The following is a 23,181-nucleotide window of genomic DNA, read 5'->3' as shown; positions in this document are numbered from 1 at the left end:
AGTTAAGAAGAAGTGAAAGGATGCTTTTGCATGGTATCTGAATGCATCTACTCCTGACAGAGTAACACAGAATGTTGTCCATGCCTACAAATATATTCCAGCTAGTAAAAGGCAAAGCTAGCTGCGCTAACGTTATACTGACGTTTTCTCATATTCCAAAGAGGCGTTGCAAGTGAGCACGAAGGCGTCCTCCACCCGTTTCTTCATGTCGGGATGACGGGCACCGTGGTCCAACACCAGGCCTCTTATCAGCCTAGGGCGGGGACACAAAGGTCACAACGTTGGACACAATTCGAATGTACTCCGTGTCAGTGACTGTCAGGTGAGTGTGTGTGTGTATGAGAGAGAAGTGATGATGTACACTCACTGTGTGTCGCTGTCAGTCTTATGCTTCATCTCCATGATCTCCACCATGAACAGGTCAATAGGCTCGTTGGGTCTGTGGATAGCCAGTACAGCATCCACCACAGCCTGCAAAATATCCACAAAGTGAGGGGGTGAAGTTATTAGATGTACTTATCATACAATCAGAGTACAGCACGTATAGTATTGCTTGATTCATCTTGTCCACAGAGGGAAACAAATCAGTGGCCTAGCATCCTGTTCACCCCGGACGCTTGTTCACGTTTTTGAAACTTTCTCCAAAGACCTGTCACTGAAAATGAATTTAACCTCACATTGTTCAGTGTATAATAGAATACTGTATAAAATGGCTGATTTGCTCATATTTGCAAAGGCCTACCTGTGATTTGGCTGGAGGAATGGGAGGGAGGAATATACATCAGTGGAGGCTACTGAAGGGAGGATGGCTCATAATAATGGCTGGAATGGAGCAAATGGAAAGGCATCACATACATAGAAACCATGTGTTTGATACCATTCCACTAAATGCGCTCCAGCCATTACCACGAGCCCGTCCTCCCCTAATAAAAAGGTGCCACCAACCTCCTGTGATATACATGCATAATGATATGCATGTCATTGTGTCAGTAAGGGGAAAACACGGCATGAAACCTTCTTTACTCTTCAGTTAACACACACACACACACACTCTCTCAAACATACACCACTCTCTCACAAACACACACTGCTCCCAACTTTTAAAATGTTACATGCTGTCTAGACCGGGCACGTGCGCGCGTCCGCGAGCGCCATCGCGCGCATGTTGATTTTGTACATCCAGAGCAGACGCGATCCAGACACGCAGAAATATCAAAACGAACTCTGAACCAACTATATTAAATTTGGGGACAGGCCGAAACACATGAAACATTAATGGATATTTAGCTAGCTTATTTAGTGTGTTTTTTCGCATTGTTTGTAACTTATTTTGTACATAATGTTTCTGCCACGGTCTCATATGACCGAAAAGAGCTTCTGGATATCAGAACAGCGATTACTCACCTCGAACTGGATGAAGATTTTTTCTTTAACGAGTCGGATGCGAAGGATTTACTCGAGATACCCGACCAGGCCCAAATCCCTGTCATTCACATGAAGAGAAGACGTCGATACATGGGACGCAGGTCTGGATGCCTTGTGAGAATTCGTCGGCGAGTGGGTAACCCACATCTACCATCCGTCCTATTGGCCAAAATGCAATCATTGGAGAATAAACTGGATGAGCTCAGTTGAAGACTATTCTACCAACGGGACATTAAAAACTGTAATATCTAATGTTTCACCGAGTCGTGGCTGAACGACGACATACAGTTGGCTGGTTTTTCCGTGCATCGGCAAGACAGAACAGCTGCCTCCGGTAAGACAAGGGGTGGCGGTCTGTCTATTTGTCAATAACAGCTGGTGCGCGAAATCAAATATTAAGGAAGTCTTGAGGTTTTGCTCACCTGAGGTAGAGTATCTCATGATAAGCTGTAGACCACACTATTTACCAAGAGAGTTTATCTATATTTTTCGTAGCTGTCTATTTACCACCACAAACCGATGGTGGAACTAAGACCGCACTCAACGAGCTGTATAAAGCCATAAGCAAACAAGAAAATGCTCATCCATGTGGCACTCCTAGTGGCCGGAGACTTTAACGCAGGGAAACTTAATTCCGTTTTACCTCATTTCTGCCAGCATGTTAAATGTGCAAAAAAATAATAAAATAAAAATAAATCTCTAGTCCACCTTTACTCCACACACAGACGCGTACAAAGCTCTCCCTCGCCCTCCATTTGGCAAATCTGACCATAATTATATCCTCCTGCTTACAAGCAAAAACTAAAGCAGGAAGTACCAGTGACTCGCTTAATGCGGAAGTGGTCAGATGACGCAGATGCTAAAGACACAGGACTGTTTTGCTAGCACAGACTGGAATATGTTCCGGGACTCATCCAATGGCATTGAAGAGTATACCACATCAGTCACCGGCTTCATCAATAAGTGCATCGATGACGTTGTCCCCACAGTGACCGTACGTACAGTTGAAGTCGGAAGTTTACATGCACTTAGGTTGGAGTCATTAAAACTCGTTTTTCAACCACTCCACAAATGTATTGTTAACAAACTATAGTTTTGGCAAGTCGGTTAGGACATCTACTTTGTGCATGACACAAGTAATTTTTTCAACAATTGTTTAGACAGATTATTTCACTTATAATTCACTGTATCACAATCCCAGTGGGTCAGAGGTTTACATACACTAAGTTGACTGTGCCTTTAAACAGCTTGGAAAATTCCAGAAAATGATGTCATGGCTTTAGAAGCTTCTGATAGGCTAATTGACATCATTTGAGTCAATTGGAGGTGTACCTGTGGATGTATTTGTAGGCCTACCATCGAACTCAGTGCCTCTTTGCTTGACATCATGGAAAAATCAAAAGAAATCAGCCAAGACTTCAGAAAAAACTTTGTAGACCTCCACAAGTCTGGTTCATCCTTGGGAGCAATTTCCAAACACCTGATGGTACCACATTCATCTGTACAAACAATAGTACGCAAGTATAAACACCATGGGACCACGCAGCCGTCATACCGCTCAGGAAGGAGACGCGTTGTCTCCTAGAGATGAACGTACTTTGGTGCAAAAACTGCAAATCAATCCCAGACCAACAGCAAAGGACCTTGTGAAGATGCTGGAGGAAACCGGTACAAAAGTATCTATATCCACAGTAAAACAAGTCCTATATCGACACAACCTGAAAGACCGCTCGGCAAGGAAGAAGCCACTGCCTCAAAACCGCCATAAAAAAGCCAGACTACGGTTTGCAACTGCACATGGGGACAAAGATCGTACTTTTTGGAGAAATGTCCTCTGGTCTGATGAAACAAAAATAGAACTGTTTGGCCATAATGACCATTGTTATGTTTGGAGGAAAATGGGGGTGCTTGCAAGCCGAAGAACACCATCCCAACCGTGAAGCACGGGGGTGGCAGCATCATGCTGTGGGGGTGCTTTGCTGCAGGAGGGACTGGTGCACTTCACAAAATAGATGGCATCATGAGGAAGGAAAATTATGTGGATATATTGAAGCAACATCAGTCAGGAAGTTAAAGCTTGGTCGCAAATGGGTCTTCTAACTGGACATTGACACCAAGCATACTTCCAAAGTTTTGGCAAAATGGCTTAAGGACAACAAAGTCAAGGTATTGGAGTGGCCATCACAAAGCCCTCAATCCTATAGAACATTTGTGGGCAGAACTGAAAAAGCGTGTGCGAGCAAGGAGGCCTACAAACCTGACTCAGTTATACCAGCTCTGTCAGGAGGAATAGGCCAAAATGTGGGAAGCTTGTGGAAGCCTACCCAAAACGTTTGACCCAAGTTAAACAATTTAAAGGCAATGCTACCAAATGATAATTGAGTGCATGTAAACTTCTGACCCACTGGGAATGTCATGAAAGAAATAAAAGCTGAAATAAATCATTTTCTCTACTATTATTCTGACATTTCACATTCTTAAAATAAAGTGGTGATCCTAACTGACCTAAGACAGGGAATTTGTACTAGGATTAAATGTCAGGAATTGTGAAAAACTGAGTTTAAATGTATTTGGCTAAGGTGTATGTAAACATCCGACTAACTGTACATACCCCAACCAGAAGTCATGGATTACAGGCAAAATCCACATTGAGCTAAAGGGTAGAGCTGCCGCTTTCAAGGAGCGGCACTAACCCGGGCGCTTATAAGAAATCCCGCTATGCCCTCAGACGAGCCATCAAACAGGCAAAGCGTAAATACATGACTAATATTGAATCCTACTACACCGGCTCCGACCCTCGTCGGATGTGACAGGGCTTGCAAACTATTACGGACTACAAAGGGAAGCCCAGCCGCAAGCTGCCCAGTGACAAGCCTACCAGACGAGCTAAATGACTTCTATGCGCGCTTCGAGGCAAGCAACACTGAAGCATGCATGAGAGCACCAGCTGTTTAGGACAACTGTGTGATCACGCTCGCTGTAGCCGATGTGAGCAAGACCTTTAAACAGGTCAACATTCACAAGGCCAGACGGATTACCAGGACGTGTACTCTGAGCATGTGCTGACCAACTGGCAAGTGTCTTCACTAACATTTTCAACCTCTCCCTGACCGAGTCTGTAATACCTACATGTTTCAAGCAGACTGTTACGAACCCCGTGGCTTTAAACGTCTAGGGTGGATGGACAAGAGACCCGTAACATAAATCATGCAAATTAGAATCGTGACATGGAACAGTGAGAACAAAAACTACACGACAACCATAAACTACCGTCAAACATAAATTTTTTATTTTTGAACACACGGTAAAGGTTTGGGAAAAAGGGCTGAGCAGGACCCAAGAAATGAAACAATAGTGTAAAAAAAAACTAAACTGATCTTGCCTGCCTCAAGAACCGCTAAGCTACTGCTAATCATACAAAAATTACAGTGGGTGGTCCGCTCAGGTCTAACTAGTGTTTTTAGACCGTTTTCTTCCTACGGGTAATGTATGCCCAAGGGCAACTTGCTTAAATTCCCCTTTTCCCAGCAACACACAACAAAGTTACCAAACAGAGTAACCAGCAAATGAGTGAGTACACAAAACACAGGACACCACAGTATCCATACTCACATACGGAAAATAGTCTCTCTCTACAAACACAACTGACCGGCTTTTAAACAATGTGTGATTGAAAAACCAGAAACAGGTGGTGCAATGCAGAGGAATGTCCACTGATTGGTCCACCTCAGCAATCAGCAGACAAACGAATGTCAATCGACCACCAATCAGGAACATAAAGGACACCTGTGATTAGGGCAGAAGGAGAAGAAAAACACAAAAAGACACAGGATACCTGTATCCGTAACACAGACCACTATAGTCCCTGTGCCCAAGAACACCAAGATAACCTGCTTAAATGACTACCGACCCATAGCACTCACATCAGAAGCCATGAAGTGCTTTGAAAGGCTGGTCATGGCTCACATCAACACCATCATCCCAGAAACCCTAGACCCACTCCAATTTGCATACCGCCCCAACAGATCCACAGATGACACAATCTCTATTGCACTCAACACTGTCCTTTCCCACCTGGACAAAATGAACACCTACGTGAGAATGCTGTTCATTGACTACAGCTCAGCGTTCAACACCATAATGCTCACAAAGCTCATCACTAAGCTAAGGACCCTGGGACTAAACACCTCCCTCTGCAACTGGATCCTGGACTTCCTGGTGGGCCACCCCCAGGTGGTAAGGGTATGCAACAACACATCTGCCACGCTAATCTTCAACACAGGGGCCCCTCAGGGGAGCATGCTTAGTCCCCTCCTGTACTCCCTGTTCACCCATGACTGCGTGGCCAAGCACGACTCCAACACCATATTTAAGTTTGCCGACAACAGTGGTGGTAGGCCTGATCACCGACAACAATGAGACAGCCTATAGGGAGGAGGTCAGAGACCTGGAAGTGTGATGCCAGGACAACAACCTCTCCCTCAACGTGATCAAGACAAAGGAGATGACCATGGACTACAGGAAAAGGAGGGTCCATTCTCATCGACGGGGCTGTAGTGGAGCAGGTTGATTGCTTCAAGTTCCTTGATGTCCACATCACCAACGAACTATCATGGTCTAAACCCACCAAGACAGTCATGAGGAGACTGAAGAGATTTGGCCTGGGTCCTCAGATCCTCAAAAAGTTATACAGCTGCACCATCGAGAGCATCCTGACTGGTTGCATCACCAACTGGTATGGCAACTACTCGGTCCCCGACCACAAGGCGCTATAGAGGGTAGTGCGTACGGCCCAGTACATCACTGGGGCCAAGCTTCCTGCCATCCAGGACCTCTATACCAGGCGGTGTCAGAGGAAGGTCCTAAAAATTGCCTAAGACTCCAGCCACCCTAGTCATAGACAGTTACATTTACATTTACATTTTAGTCATTTAGCAGACGCTCTTATCCAGAGCGACTTACAGTTAGTGCATACATTATTTTATCGAACCCACAACCCTGGCGTTGCAAACGCCATGCTCTACCAACTGAGCTACATCCCCTGCCGGCCAAATCCCTCCCCTACCCTGGACGACGCTGGGCCAATTGTGCGCGCCGCCCCATGGGTCTCCCGGTCGCGGCCGGCTACGACAGAGCCTGGATTCGAACCAGGATCTCTAGTGGCACAGTTTAGCACTGCGATGCAGTGCCTTAGACCACTGCGCCACTCGGGAGTACTCAGTTCTCTCTGCTACCGCATGGCAAGCGGTACTGGAGTGCCAAGTCTAGGTCCAAAAGGCTTCTTAACAGCTTCTACCCCCAAGCCATAAGACTGCTAAACAGCTAATCAAATGGCTACCCGGAAAATGTGCATTGACTCCCCCCCTTTTTTTTACGCTGCTGCTACTCGCTGTTAATGATCTATGCATAGTCACTTTACCCCAACCTACATGTACATATTACCTCAATTACCTCGATTAACCTGTACCCCAGCACAATGACTCGGTACTGGTACCACCTGTATTGTTATTTTATTGTTGCTCTTATTTTTTTTTTACTTTAGTTTATTTAGTAAATATTTTTCTTAAAACTTCATTATTGGTTAAGAGCTTGTAAGTAAGCATTTCACGGTAAGGTTTACACCTGTTGTATTCAGTGCATGTGACAAATAAAATTGGATTTGATTTAGATATTTAGCTAGCTGTTGCTAGGTAATTTGTCCTGGGATATAAACATTGTTGTTATTTTACCTGAAATGCAATAGGTCCTTTTTTTCTGGATCTTTGTAGAATTTTGACCCATTTTGAGTCACACAAAATCGTGTGTTCTCTACTCTGACATTTAATCCACAGATAAAAGGGGAAACGAATCGTTTTTAGTAATCTGTCCTCCTTCAGCAGTAGTCTTCTGTGGACTTTATATGTTGGTTGGCAACCTACCACCACCAACTGGACTGGAGTGTGGACCTCAGTTAATCTTTCAATCACCCACGTCGGTATATGCTCTTAAAAGACAATGAAGAGATGGAAGAGGCGGGACTTGCAGCACGTCAAAAATAGAACCAAGTTCTATTTTAGCGCCTGACTAAGCAGACGCTCGTTGACGTGCGCGAGCAGTTTAGATGAAATGATTGAATAACATGCATGTGTACATTTATTTTGCAACGCTCGTGCACGCAATGCGAGCGGTGTGGTCAGCATGTTAGGCACCAAACAGAATTTAAGGAGCACCAAAAATACATTTATTTTTTATATAGTTTAGGCTTACATTTGGCCTATATGGATCACACCTTTGAAGCACATGATGAGTAGCAGGCCCTTTTCCTTTCTTCCTGTGCCAATCAAATTTGCCTAAACCTACTGTCAAGTTACCAGGATGTTAGCTAGCTAGGTAACATGACTGAACAACGTTGTTTGTTTTCAAACCAATAATTAGCGACCCGGGATTAGTTTAAAATGGCCCGCGACATGGTTTGTGAAATGATATAAAATTTGTGCAAATCCCGATAGAAAAAAAAAAGGCATCTCTGGTAATTTGGGTCATAATTCTTTACCCGTTTAGGTTAGAGCCAAGCCGTTTTCTTGCGGCAAGCATGCCTGTCGCGAAGCGGTGCTCCATTTCCCCTCTCTGACACTCAGAGGCTGCAGACTGGTCTCAGACTAGTCTGTGCTTTTGGTTATAACAGGCGATTAAATGATACAATGTATCAAAATCGCTTTGCGCGCTGCTCCAATGTAACAAATCTAAAAATCTAAAAGATTCATCAGGGTCTAGGTCTGCATCCCCGCTCGCCATCACGGCTAAATTATATATTTTTTTAACTGACGTAGGAATAGACATGCGTGAAGAGTGAACGGAGAGAAGCAGGTGAGAGGGATGGGCTGGTAGGTGATGCGGCTGGCTGCTTACAGCTACCACACGTGATATGCGCATGATAGTGAAGTGGCTATTATTGGACCTACGCATACAAGAGACTAGTGACTGTTGCTTAAATTCAACGTAATTTATGAACAAAACTGCCTTTATCAACATTTTATCAACAGGTGCCAGGAGGTTCTTTAGATCGGTAGGGCTGAAAAAGTCAGTAGTATCATATGAAACGGTACTATGGTATTCTAAAATGTTGGTATCATACGTATCATGACGTTTTGGTACCGTGGTATTACTGTGGTACCGGTATACCGTGCAACAGCACCTGAATCAAATAAATCAGCTAATCATGATATTCAGTTTAGAATGCAATTCGTTTAAAATCAGTTGTGTTTTCTAGGGATGGGGAAAAAGTGTGACACCACTCCGGCTCCCGAGTACTGGAGTTTCCCATCCCTGCTCTAAGTATTTGAACGATTTCAAATCATTTGAACACAGACCTGGACAAGTGCTTGTTTGATGACCAATAAAGTAATGTGAGCCAGATTCAAGAACTCTCCAACCCACCACTCAAAACAAACAGTCAAACACACACTCCTACCTCTGTGAGGAGATCAGCCAGCTCGGCGTGGACCTTGGTTCTGAGGGAAGTGCGGGCCACGTGGATGAGGGTCTCTCTGTCCATCTCTCTGGTCACCTTCATCTCCTCCAGCACCTCCAGAGCCTTATCCTTGGCTGCCTCAAAACCTTCTGCTATTATCCGTGGGTGGAGACCCTTTTTTTTGGGGGGGGGGATATCACATAAAACAGGTTGGGTAAAAACACAGGAATAGGGGGTTAACTAATGGTACTGGGATGCAGATTCTGCAACCTGCTTTAGTGGCACTGATTCTACATTTATCAATTAAATACTTTTAAGTCATCACACAACCTTGCTAAAATGAAATTATTTATCAAAATCCATTCTTTTAACAAGGAAACTACCAGTGTTGAAAATGGTATTTCAATGACATGTTGGAGGCTTCCCCCAAGCCAAGACAAATCTCACCTCTGACACATACAGGTCTGCTTGTTTCAGGAGCTCCCCAATGATGAGCACATTGGATGTTGTACCGTCACCTGTGATGTCATCCTGTGCCGTAGCCACTTTGGCAATCAAGGATGCCGTCGGATGCTGGATTTGCTGATTGAAGACAAGACATAAGTGGCAAAGCAAGAATATAAAGCAATCTCTCACACTTAGTAAGGTTACAGCTGTTAGATTAAATGTACTGGTCTGCTGAACACATGTGGAGGAGAATGCAACTCTTCCAGTGCAGAGGTTCCAGACCACACCTTACTGCAGCAGAGAGTAAAATCCAGGGGAACTACAAAGAAAAAGCAGACATGGGTGTTCACTGTGCATCAAACTCAAAGGAACATTTTTCTTACCATTTCATGCAACAAGACATTACCATCTTTGGTCAGCTTTATGTCACCAGCCCCTGATACAAGCCTGCAAGCAAGCACACAGAAATAATTTGTTAGAGGCATGTTTGCATATTTAATACATTACTAGATGCATTGTAGACTTATGTCTCTAATCATGTGAGTATAGCTAGAAGGCAATGAGACTAGTTGTATATAAACTATGATACAGTCAGCTTTTCAGTTACATTCTCTAAAGGGCCTAGGTGTCTGCTGATTATCCTTTCCAGCTAATACCATTGGTCAGATAATCCAGTGCCCATTGTAAAACCACTCCCTGATATTCCAGCTAGCTAAATCATAGCCCTTGATCATGACTCTCAGTTCCATTACATTACACATAAGAGTCATTGGACAAAGGCATCTTCTATATGGGGGAGTTTTGTTAGGAGCCCCAATGTTCGGTCTGAACATTAACACGCATTGCTTGCGGTATGGTTTTGGAAACATAAGGACCTTATCTTTAATATCAGCGAGAAATCATTTTCAAAAAACAAAAAGGTTACATTGATAAACACTTTTATAGGGTTAGTGTTCCCACATGGTCATATCTCCATGTTACAGCACGTGTTTATGGAAGACATACAGAAGACAGAGGGACCACCTGTGCTAATTAGCCATCTAGCATGCCCCAAACACCTGTGTGTAATGGAAGAAGGCCGCCTGAAACGTGTTGTCACTGAAAAATATTGTTGGCTGCAACTGTGATAAAGCCGGTTAAAACCATGTATATTTTGCATTTGTGAAATTATTTTGATGTGATATGAAAGTAAAGGGCTTTATGTTTCTAGAACCATAGCGCAATTGAGAGTCGATTCACGTTTAGATGGAGTATTTGGCTGTTTTGGCTGCCAGAGCCAGTCTACCTCTAAAAAGAACATGCAAGGTTCTTGAACCTTAAAGGGATACTTCGGGATTTTGGCAATGAGGCTCTTTATCTACTTCCCCAACCTGGTCTCAGAGCATTTTGTATTATTCTTTACATAAAGCAGAGACACTCCATTTAGTATGATATGTTACGAATTTGAAACATTTACAATATGTTACGAATTTGTAGACTTACAATAAGTTACGAAATTTGAAAAACGTATGGTATGCTACAAATTCTAATTTCTTGTGGCTAATGTTAGCTAGCTGGATAACGTTAGCTAGGCTAGGGGTTAGGCTTATGGTTAAAGGAAAGGTTCACCCATTTTGAACGTTATATTGTTTTTGTGCATCTCTTGAGTGATGTTCAGTATGAACAATTTATGCACTCACTAACTGTAAGTCGCTCTGGATAAGAGCGTCTGCTAAATGACTGAAATGTAAATGTAATGTTCTATCGATTCCCTGTGTAATTTCATGTTTTCATGTGTATCGGAGTTATTGGAGTTCAAGCAGGCAGATATCCGGCTGGTATGATTTAGCACTGTGATAAAGTTGCTCACTACACTGGAAAATAATAGGAATACAACTTTTGTATCACGAAAACTTCTATCATACATGTCAGATTTCAATACTGGCCGATGTCATAACTCGGGAGGATGTCTTCTCTCGAATGAGCCATTGATCTTATTTTTGCAATATTCCTACCTCGAGAAATGTGTAATTTAAGAGCATATTTTTCCAATTTGTCTGCCTCTTTAGTCCAGGGTACATTGCATGGTGCCGTTACCAGAGATATTATAGAAAGGAGATAGGAATCTAATGAATGATGGAACGTATAACGCCCCACCCAGCAGATTGTCGACCAATCGCGTTCACGTTCTCATGCTGCGTCACTCGGTTGTTAAGCTAATCGTCACTCAATCCCTTCTCAAAGTCAGTGTATATGTCGCGAAACGTGCCTATTTTCCTTGAAAGTACGTAATGTCATGATTTCAAAGCTATACGATATTACAGATATCAAGTTAATTATCTCACATCTCAGAATATATTTGTAATGTTGTACTTCTTGTTGACAAAATACGTGCTAACGTTGGGTTTTTGAGCTAGCGCCCAATAGACTCCCATTCACTCCTTGAAGGAGAGTGCTCCTTGTCCCAGAATCACCCAGAATGGACCGTGCGGCCCATTGACGTAGCATGGGCAACGTTTCCCCATTTCCTCAAAAGTATATCTGCCGTTGCGAATTTTATACTCCACTCTGTGAGGCACATCGATCTGCAAATTGAACATGAGATTTTACCTAGCTAGCTAGCCAGCCCATAGAGAGAGCATTGCATTATGGATTTTGTAGACTTGAGCTGCAACAGATTTCCACAATTATTTTCCATGTTGCTACCATATAAACGGCAAAATGAAACATTTGTTCACAAAAAATATTGTTCTCAGATATTAGTGTTATTTAACTGTAAATTGAAGGAATGAGTGGTTTTGGGTGGATTTTTCCTTTAAGGTCAGGAGTTAGGTTAAAGGGTTATGGTTAGCTAAAATGGTTAAGGTTAGTGTTAGGATTAGCTAACATGCTAAGTAGGTGAAAAGTAGCTAAACAGTTGTAAGTAGTTGAAAAGTTGCTAAATAGCTAAAATGCTAAAGTTATCCGTGATGAGATTCGAACACACAACCTTTTATACTCCCATCTTTCGTTTTTGCCTTAAGTAACCTTCTGTCTTATGTAACCATACCAAACGTAACATACTGTAGCATACTAATTTGAGTGTCCCGGATTTACATTTACAATGTCTGACTTCCCCAGAGTCAGATGAACTCTCGGATACCATTTGTATGTCTCTGTATCCAGTATGAAGGAAGTTATAGTCCAGTGTAGCTCAGTTGTTAGAGCATGGCGCTTGCAACGCCAGGGTTGTGGATTCGATTCCCACGGGGGACCAGTATGAAAATGTATGCACTCACTAACTGTAAGTCGCTCTGGATAAGAGCGTCTGCTAAATGACTAAAATGTAAATGTAAGTTATGCTAACTAGTGTAAGCACAATGACTGGAAGTCTATAGGTACCTACTAGTATATACTCAGACATAGCCCAGATAGTAGTTTAGGGGGGAGACTATTAAAAGACACAGAGCACTACTTTTGTGAGAGAAAAAAAAAAAATATATATATATATAGGGGGGGGGGGGGGGGGGGGTTGCTGCATCACCCTCAGCACCCCTACTTCTCGAGGCTATGCTTCTAGTGATTGTTCTAATGCTAGCAAATAGTTCAATTGTGCTAGCGGTAGTTAGCAACTTCCTTCAAACTGCACGCAGAGACATACAAATGGTATCCACGACTTTACCCGACTCTGGGGAAGTAGATAAAGGGCCTCATTGCCCAAAATCCTGAAGTAACGTTATCCCTCAAGGAGTACTACTAGTAACGGTAGGCTCCTTAAGAGTACATATTGGACTACCTAAATCATAGCTAACTAACAGTAGTTAAAACAAGTATTTTGGAGGTGGCTAGGAAATCCACTATCTATCAGTTATGAGTTTCTTAGAAACTACTGTCTACAATGGATCTGACAAAAGAAAAACAGTTAATACAATGAATGGCCTACTGGCTGCCAGGCTACCACGATGCTAGCAGCAGTAGCATGCTAACGGCTAGCTAACATGACCAGTCGCACTCACATTTTCATTGTTCCTTTAGGTCCCAAATTACTTTTGAGCACATCCTGAAGACCACGAGCAGCGCTGATATTTACTGCAAGAGCGGCTTGAGCACGGGCCACCTCAGCTTTCGGGTTTAATGCCTTTATAGCAGTCATGATGTAAACATGAGCTATTCAGTTAATCCACGCTGTAGAATTTACAGTAACGGTAAAACTAAAAGAGGCAGGTTTCTGGAACTCTCTGGGCTTCACGTGCGGAAATTGACAGTGGTCCCGCCTTACTGTATTTCATTGGCCAGCTGTTAGACGGAAGTCCAAATTACCCTGATTGGTGGAACAATAGTTCACTCAAATATCGAAAGGCGGAGTCAACTTGTTTGTTCACGAGATTCAACTTGGCGCTGAGCGGGGCATTATACAAATATGTTCAGGCTGAGCTGTTTAGAAGTGGATGTGATTTATAAATCATTTTCAAAAGTGCGCTGCGCCTTTCTAAGCTCTACCGTCATGAGCAACCACTTTGTATTGCACATGTGTAAAATGAAATGTTATGAATATGGACATAAATAGCAAATGTAGATGTAAAAATTGAAATGTAATTTGTCTCACTGTCAAAAAGACAATGCAATTGAGGGCGCTATCCTGATCGTGGCATCAGGCCACCACTGAGTAGCGGGTAAGCTAAGGTTACGTAAAAGGAAACAGTAGTGGGCGGTCTCACGTACCGGCTTTCTTTTGATTCGCTCAGCTTTCTCTTCCTCACCAGTGAACCTATTGAATGCATCTGGGAAGTCGGACAATGCTGGAACGGTGGACAGTGCCATAACAACGCTTTAGTAACCAAGAACATTTTGCACAAACTTGTTTTCTTATTGAAGAAAGTAGACTTAGCTTGCAGGTCCAGCACATGCCAAAAAATACATAACATTTAACACCATCAAGGACACTTTGTACAGGTAATGCAGATTTAAAAATTGTTCTTAAATTGATTCATTATGTAACGTATTGCATTATTTCAAATGAACTCTATTGTTTTGCTCTGTGATGCCAACCGTGCACAAATGTATCGCAGTGGAAACTCAATCTGGCAATGGCTTTCATCACCTTTTGCGCTCATGCCAGGCACTTTTTCGCGAGGGGAGTGTGACGCAACAGTTCAATTGCTGATAGTTTTCTCCAAGGCCAGGGTGCTGTTGTACTCTTTGTTGCTACTGCCAGCAACTAGAGCAAAACGTTGCACCCACCGATTTGGTTCATTCGATGTAATTTTTAACAATAGAAAATAAAAGTTAAAGTTGTTAAATCCAGTGGTGGAAAAAGTACCCAATTGTCATACTTGAGTAAAAGTAAAGATACCATAATAGAAAATGACTCAAGTAAAAGTCACCCAGTAAAATCCAGGTTGAGTAAAAGTAAAGATACCATAATAGAAAATGACTCAAGTAAAAGTCACCCAGTAAAATCCAGGTTGATTAAAAGTCTAAAATTATTTGGTTTTAAATATACTTAAGTATCAAAAGTAAATGTAATTGCTAAAATATACTTAAGTATCAAAAGTAAAAATATAAATAATTTCAAATTCATTATATTAAGCAAACCAGACGGCACCATTTTCTTTAATTTACGCATAGCCAGGGGCACGCTCCAACACTCAGACATAATTTACAAACGAAGCATGTGTTTAGTAAATCCGACAGATTAGAGGCAGTAGGGATGACCAGGGATGTTCTCTTGATAAATGTGTGAATTAGACCATTTTCCTGCTAAGCATAAAAAATGTAACCAGTACTTTCGGGTGTCAGGAAAAATGTATGGAGTAAAAAGTAGATAATGTTCTTCAGGAATGTAGTGAAGTAAAAGTTGTCAAAAATATAAATAGTAAAGTAAAGAACAGATACCCAAAAAAACTACTTAAGAAGTAATTTTAAGTATTTTTACTTAAGTACTTTACACCACTGGTTAAATCATCAGATTGTTGCACTGCATCTGTCGATGAATCATGTACGGTACAGTAACTATCGCATGCTTGAACTGAGCACATTATTTTATTTTTCATGACGTAGCATAGTAAATGTAAATCCTGGACACTGGACATAGTATGATACAGAATGTTACGTTTGGTATAGTTAGATAAGACAGAAGGTTACTTAAGGCAGAAATGAAAGGAGGGTGATTGGTCGGGATGGGTGGACATTTCATCACAGACAATTCTAGCTAATTAGCAACTTTGCAACTAGTGAGTACTTTTTAGCTACTAAGTAACTATACTGAACAAAAATATAAACACCAAGTGTTGGTCCCATGTTTCATTAGCAGAAATAAAATATCACAGAAATGTCTCTTAAATTTTGTGCACTAATTTGTTTACATCCCTCTTAGTGAGCATTTCTCCTTTGCCAATATAATCCACCCACCTGGCAGGTGTGGCATATCAAGAAGCTGATTAAACAGCATGATCATTACACAGGTACACCTTGTGCTGGGGACAAAAAAAGGCAATTCTAAAATGTGACCGACCAGCTCGATTCAGTCTTATGTAGCAACATTTTAAATTGTGTATTTTAACATTGGTTAAAAGTAGAGACTCAGAGCTAGAAAATGTTATATATCATACACTACAGTTGAGAAACAATGGGAAAGTAATTCTGCTTTGAAAGTTGATAAACTTGGAACCCCACTTTTGAGAAAATGGCCCTTGAATGTTTTAGTACACCTACTGGAGAGCTCTTCTTTGTCTACACCCATTCAGCATCGTTCACACCCTACGTCTATCGACATGTCTGTATACAGTTGTCATTCATTATTACAGGAAAATAAACTCACAACAATATCCTTTTTTACAAGTTAATGGTGAGCTATTTAAAGAAAATAGCTTACGGTTGTGAGTGTGACGAAATAAAAGCAGAGAATTTTAGAACTTGGACACTGTCTCATTGGCCTAACGTCATATCCTAATTTGACTGGTGCAGGTCATGTTGTCCTTTACATGACCGTCTCTGGTAAACACACACTATATCAAATAAAATCAAAGTTGATTTGTCACATGCACAGGATACAGAAGGTGTAAACGGTACAGTGAAATTGTTTCTTGCATAGTGCAGTCTTTTTTTTTTAGACTATCTATCTAGCTAAACAATGAACCATAATCCCAACTCATAACTTTACTACCCTGCATGAATCTACAGGTAGCTAAACACTAACCAGCTAGGTTCAATGTTAGCTAGCTAGCAAACATTAGGATATAACTAGCAATGCAAATGGCTCTGAGATATGAATAATATTACTACACAGATCATACACGTAACGTAACGTTAGCTAGCGAGCCAGCCAGCTAACGTTAGCTAGCTAGCTAACAGTAAGCTTTAACTTGCAATGAAAATGATTTTCTGACAAAATTAGAAACGTATCATATCTGAAAATGTAGCTAGCTAGACTCTCTTACCCGTATACATGGATGAACGCTTCTCCTTCTGTCACGGATGCCATGGTTGCCCTTAGTTTGAAGACGTAATCCGGAGACAGGTGTTTTATACAACAGCCTTCTCTTTTTGACTCCCTCCGCATTTGCAATCAAATGCCTGAATTTTCTCCATCTCCTTAGCTATCATACTCTGCTTCCACCAGGCATTCCACTGATTTCAAAACTCAGTCCTCCAGAAAGTGGAGAGCTAACTTTAAAAAAAATCTGCGTTAGTAAGGATTATCTACACATACTGAGCAGCTCAATCCGAACTCATCTCTTGGCATGTCCAGCCCATGCATTATCTCAGCCAATCATGGCTAGCGGGAAGGTTCCTGACGTTTTCTGTGGCTAAACCAACTAGGCTCGTAATTTAACCATTTTATTCGTATTTACAGATGGCATACAAGTTTGTTATTAAGGCACATGAAAGTTCACATGCTCCAGAATGCATTTTTGCCTAAAAACACATTTTGATAAATAAATAAAAGTTTACGTTCAAATGTCTCTCCTGTGAAGTAGTGATGCGTGACATACGCCTAGTGTGCAATTGGCATTCTGACTGCAGGAATGTCCACCAGTGCTGTAGCCAGATAATTTAATGTTAATTTCTCTACCATAAGCCGCCTCCAACGTTGTTGTAGAGAATTTGGCAGTACGTCCAACCGGCCTCAAAACTGCAGACCACGTGTAACCACGCCAGCCCACGACCTCACAACCGCAGACCACGTGTAACCACGCCAGGCCAGGACCTCCACATCCGGCTTATTCTCCTGCGGGATCATCTGAGACCAGCCAGCTGGACAACTGATGAAACTGTGGGTTTGCACAACTGAGGAATTTCTGCACAAACTATCAGAAACCGTCTCAGGGAATCTCATCTGCGTGCTCGTCGTCCTCACCAGGGTCTTGACCTGACTGCAGTTTGGCATTGTAACTGACTTCAGTGGGCAAATGCTCACCTTCGATGGCCACTGGCACGTTGGAGAAGTGTGCTCTTCACGGATGAATCATGGTTTCAACTGTACTGGGCAGATGGCAGACAGCATCTTATGGCGTCTTGTGGGCAAGCTGTTTGCTGATGTCAACATTGTGAACAGAGTGCCCCATGGTGGGGTTATGGTATGGGCAGGCATAAGCTATGGACAATGAACACAATTTCATTTTATCGATGGAAATTTGAATGCACAGAGATACCGTGACGAGATCCTGAGGTCCATTATCGTGCCATTCATCCGCCGCCATCACCTCATGTTTCATCATGATAATGCACGGCCCCATGTAGCAAGGATCTGCACACAATTCCTGGAAGCTGAAAATGTCCCAGTTCTTCCATGGCCTGCATACTCACCAGACATGTCACCCTTTGAGCATGTTTGGGATGCTCTGGATCGACGTGTACGACAGCCTGTTCCACTTCCAGCCAATATCCAGAAACTTTGCACAGCCATTGAAGAGGAGTGGGACAACATTCCAAATGCCACAATGAACAATCTGATCAACTCTATGCGAAGGAGATGTGTCGTGCTGCATGAGGCAAATGGTGGTCACACCAGATACTGACTGGTTTTCTGATCCACGCCCTACTTTTTTTAAAAGGTATTCGTGACCAACCGATGCAAATGTGTATTCCTAGTCATGTGAAATCCATAGATTAGGGCCTAATGAATTTATTACAATTGACTGATTTCCTTATGAACTGTAACTCAGTAAAATCTTTGGAATTCTTGCATGTTGCTTTTATATTTTTTGTTCAGCATGTTGGCTAACCCTTCCCCTAACTTTAACCTAACCACTAGCCTAGCTAATGTTAGCTATCTAGCTAACATTAGCATTAGCCATCTAGCTAATGTTAGCAACAACAAATTAGACTTTTTTAACATATCATACGTATTGCAAATTCTTAACATATTGCACAAATTGCAATTCATGACACATCAAACGAATTGTAATTCGTAACATATACAAAATAGATGATGGACATCCACAAATTAATACATACCATACGAAACATTACATATCATACAGAGGGACACAGATTTACGTTTACTAAGTCCAGGTTGAAATGTTAGCTAAATGTCAAAGTGTAATTGATTTAGGTATTCAAAAATATATATTTTCAGTATCAACCATTGTCTTTGCATGCATATTAGTATTAATGCTCGATGCATATAGCAGTTGCAGATATATTACCATATTCAATCAAAACCTTTATCTGGTTTTCGGGGGAATGATTCTCAGAAGACCTCAAGTAGTCAAGGTTTTGCTTTTCCCATCTCATGACCTCTGTCTACTATTGGCAAATTGAATTACTTGTCATCCGATGCACTCATCACTTTCAATATACTGTCCTGTCCAAATAGAAATGACCACTGTCAGTTAAACAATCAATGATGTTTTTGTCTCTCCTGCGTGCTTTTGTTTCAGCATAATGACAACTTTATCACAGACAAAGGAAATCTTCCGGAGAGCAGATGCTGTGTGCTTTGATGTGGACAGCACTGTCATCAGAGAAGAAGGCATTGATGAGCTAGCCAAATTCTGCGGGGTTGGAGATGCTGTCACAGAAATGTATGTTGTGTAGCAATTCGTAATGATTTTAAGATGAAAAGCATGTGCTTTCTTCTCTCCCTTCTTTATCTAGGCCCATCTACATTCCCCTGTACCATCATTTTCTACATGTTATTTTCTAAATGTTTCATTCTCAACATATTTGTTGAGTACATTGAGTTTCTCTCATTTCAGGACTCGCCAGGCCATGGGAGGGTCAGTGACTTTTAAAACCGCTCTGACAGAGCGCCTGTCGATCATCCGATGCTCGAGGGAACAAGTGAACAAACTGATAACTGACCACCCTCCCCAGTTGACGACAGGTATTAAGTAAGTGGTTGTTGATTCAATTGGTCAATTTTTTCCCCCACTCAACACTATTTGATTATTAGCAGACTATTGTAATTGTATTGTCATTCCCACATAAAATGGTTGAACTTCCAGTAGTCTCTTCAAGCCGGGTGTCTAACCTCAAGTTGCATAATCACTTATGAAACCTGTACTAATTTCTGCATGTTGTAGAATAAATTGACACATTTCCATCCATTGTCCAGGGAGCTTGTTGATACTCTGCACCAGCGCAACGTGAAGGTGTTCCTGGTATCTGGTGGTTTCCGCTGTATCGTGGAGCATGTCGCCACTCAACTCAACATTCCTCTCCATCACGTGTATGCCAACCGCCTCAAGTTCTACTTCAATGGTAAGAGCAGATCAGAGCAGCATCAGAATCACCTCACACTGTTGCAGGGATGAACTGTGGTTGATGACTGTATGATCATTAATGTATGAATATTATGGGTTATTTTGGTTTGACGACTGGAAGCAAAAACAGGTGGCCATCTTATCACTTCAGTATCCCTGCACATTGTACATTTGGTATTGGCACTGACCCTGTATATAGCTTCCTCTCTTATTTCTTAATTCTCGTGTTTTCTTTATTATATACACTACCAGTCAAAAGTTTGGACACACCTACCAAGAAATTCCACAAATTAGCTTTTAACAAGGCACACCTGTTAATTGAAATGCATTCCAGGTGACTACCTCATGAAGCTGGTTGAGAGAATGCCAAGAGTGTGCAAAGCTGTCATCAAGGCAAAGGGAGGCTATTTGAAAAATCTCGAATATACAATATTTTTTGATTTGTTTAACACTTTTTTGGTTACTACATGATTCCATATGTGTTATTTCATAGTTTTGATGTCTTCACTATTATTCAACAATGTAGAAAATAGTAAAAATAAAGAAAAACCCTGGAATGAGTAGGGTGTCCAAACTTTTGACTGGTACTGTATATATTTTATTTGCATTAGTTATACTATTTTGATATTGATTACTGCACTGTTGGGTAGAGCTTGCAAGTGAAGCATTTTACTGTACTTGTGCATATGACAACTTGAACTGAACTTCAGAGGGCTGGTTTCAGCCAAGCAAGCAGTAGATTGGCCTCTACAGGAAGGAATTCTTTACTAATTCAAACCGTAATATTTTCCTCCTAGGTGAGTATGCTGGCTTTGACGAGACCCAGCCCACATCTGAGAGTAATGGAAAGGGGAAGGTGATCAGCATGCTCAAGGAGAAGCACAGCTTCAAGAACGTGGTGATGATTGGCGATGGAGCCACAGACCTGGAGGCCTGTCCCCCTGCAGTAAGTGTTGTCTTGTCAATACACTTAAAGACAGGTGACAAGCTAGTATTTATAGCTGTTACTTATGTCATCTCCAGCGTTCTGTCATAGAATACTTTATTGTCCATCTTGTGAAGGAAATTTGTATTTTTTCTATCTGCTCCCAACACCCCTAGACACCACAGAAACGCACACACACAACACATTTTAGGTGGAGCACAGAGTTAACAGCAGTGCAGTGCCCGTGGAGGAGTTACAGTTGAAGTCGGAAGTTTACATACACCTTAGCCAAATACATTTAAACTCAGTTTTTCACAATTCCTGGCATTTAATCCTGTCTTAGGTCAGTTAGGATCACCACTTTATTTTAAGAATGTGAAATGTCAGAATAATAGTAGAGAGAATGATTGATTTATTTAAGCTTTTATTTCTTTCATCACATTCCCAGTGGGTCAGAAGTTTACATACACTCAATTAGTATTTGGTAGCATTGCCTTTAAATTGTTCGGGTAGCCTTCCACAAGCTTCCCACAATAAGTTGGGTAAATTTTGGCTCATTCCTCCTGACAGAGCTGGTGTAACTGAGTCAGGTTTGTAGGCCTCCTTGCTCGCACACGCCTTTTCAGTTCTGCCCACACATTTTCTATAGGATTGAGGTCAGGGCTTTGTGATGGCCACTCCAATACCTTGACTTTGTTGTCCTTAAGCCATTTTGCCACAACTTTGGAAGTATGCTTGGGGTCATTGTCCATTTGGAAGACCCATTTGCGACCAATCTTTAACTTCCTGACTGATATCTTGAGATGTTGCTTCAATATATCCACATAATTTTCCTTCCTCATGATGCCATCTATTTTGTGAAGTGCACCAGTCCATCCTGTAGCAAAGCACCCCACAGCATGATGCTGCCACCCCCGTGCTTCACAGTTGAGATGGTGTTCTTCGGCTTGCAAGCGTCCTCCTGTTTCCTCCAAACATAACGATGGTCATTATGGCCAAACAGTTCTATTTTTGTTTCATCAGACCAGAGGACATTTCTCCAAAAAGTACGATCTTTGTCCCCATGTGCAGATGCAAACCGTAGTCTGGCTTTTTTATGGCGGTTTTGGAGAAGTGGCTTCTTCCTTGCTGAGCGGCCTTTCAGGTTATGTCGATATAGGGCTCGTTTTACTGTGGATGTAAATACTTCTGTACCCGTTTCCTCCAGCATCTTCACAAGGTCCTTTGCTGTGGTTCTGGGATTGATTTGCAGTTTTCGCACCAAAGTACGTTCATCTCTAGGAGACAGAACGCGTCTCCTTCCTGGGTGGTATGATGGCTGCGTGGTCCAATGGTGTTTATACTTGCGTACTATTGTTTGTACAGATGAATGTGGTACCATCAGGTGTTTGGAAATTGCTCCCAAGGATGAACCATACTTGAGGTCTATAATTCATTTGGCTGATTTCTTTTGATTTTCCCATGATGTCAAGCAAAGAGGCACTGAGTTTGAAGGTAGGCCTTAAAATACATCCACAGGTACACCTCCAATTGACTCAAATGATGTCAATTAGCCTATCAGAAGCTTCTAAAGCTATGACATCATTTTCTGGAATTTTCCAAGCTGTTTAAAGGCACAGTCAACTTAGTGTATGTAAACCTCTGACCCACTGGAATTGTGATAGTGAATTATAAGTGAAATAATCTGTCTGTAAACAATTGTTGGAAAAATGACTTGTCATGCACAAAGTAGATGTCCTAACCGACTTGCCAAAACTATAGTTTGTTAACAAGAAATGTGTGGAGTGGTTGAAAAACGAGTTTTAATGACTCCAACCTAAGTGTATGTAAACTTCCCACTTCAACTGTAATTATTAAGTGCCTTTTTCAAAGACACAATTGCAGGGGTGTATTCACTAGGAACCAAACAGAAGCAAACGGAATGAACCGGGGAGGAACCTACCTGAATGTATCTAATAGAAACTCTAGTTTGCATTGCAAAACATTTTGCTACGGTCTGCAACTAATGAATACACCCCAGTACTAGATTGTCAGGCGTTAAAGGCAGCTATAATGTAAAGTAACACTGGAATAATGGACACTGGATGCCTTTTGACTTTTAAGCTATTTTCCTCACTACATTGTTTTGTTTTTCAGAATGCATTCATTGGATTTGGTGGAAACGTGGTCAGGCAGCAAGTAAAGGGGAGAAGTTTGTGGTACGTCACAAGTTTTGGAGAGCTGCTAAAAGAACTGGAGAAGATTTAACAAGGAAATACCATACAAAC

The 23,181-nt window shown here is 41.8% G+C and overlaps 2 protein-coding genes across 3 annotated transcripts in view; one reads left to right on the top strand and one right to left on the bottom strand.

The window, feature by feature from the left end:
• The window catches only part of LOC311106112 (T-complex protein 1 subunit zeta-like), a 17,406-nt gene extending 3,865 nt beyond the window's left edge, over positions 1-13,541 (bottom strand). The window contains exons 1-6 of the mRNA XM_084148427.1: positions 13,297-13,541; positions 9,706-9,769; positions 9,323-9,457; positions 8,876-9,049; positions 368-471; positions 143-253 (exon numbers count right to left, since the gene is read on the bottom strand). Coding sequence (XP_084004553.1) covers positions 143-253; positions 368-471; positions 8,876-9,049; positions 9,323-9,457; positions 9,706-9,769; positions 13,297-13,433 — 725 coding nt within the window. The 5' untranslated portion in view covers positions 13,434-13,541. The remainder of the gene's footprint in view (positions 1-142; positions 254-367; positions 472-8,875; positions 9,050-9,322; positions 9,458-9,705; positions 9,770-13,296) is intronic.
• The window catches only part of LOC311106116 (phosphoserine phosphatase-like), a 25,619-nt gene extending 2,438 nt beyond the window's left edge, over positions 1-23,181 (top strand). The window contains exons 1-6 of one of the 2 annotated variants that reach the window (XM_084148432.1): positions 14,057-14,233; positions 19,165-19,308; positions 19,483-19,617; positions 19,842-19,987; positions 20,787-20,935; positions 23,051-23,181. In XM_084148432.1, the coding sequence (XP_084004558.1) occupies positions 19,169-19,308; positions 19,483-19,617; positions 19,842-19,987; positions 20,787-20,935; positions 23,051-23,161 (681 nt within the window). In that variant the 5' untranslated portion in view covers positions 14,057-14,233; positions 19,165-19,168 and the 3' untranslated portion in view covers positions 23,162-23,181. Of the gene's footprint in view, positions 1-14,056; positions 14,234-19,164; positions 19,309-19,482; positions 19,618-19,841; positions 19,988-20,786; positions 20,936-23,050 lie in introns of those variants that run through there. The other variant, XM_084148433.1, reaches the window with a different exon arrangement.

The sequence above is a fragment of the Coregonus lavaretus genome, assembly GCF_964263955.1.
Source record: "Coregonus lavaretus genome assembly, chromosome: 30".
In the NCBI taxonomy this organism is placed as follows: Eukaryota; Metazoa; Chordata; class Actinopteri; order Salmoniformes; family Salmonidae; genus Coregonus; species Coregonus lavaretus.
The sequence above is the reverse complement of the archived record's forward strand: the minus strand, read 5'-3'. Positions and strand labels throughout refer to the sequence as shown.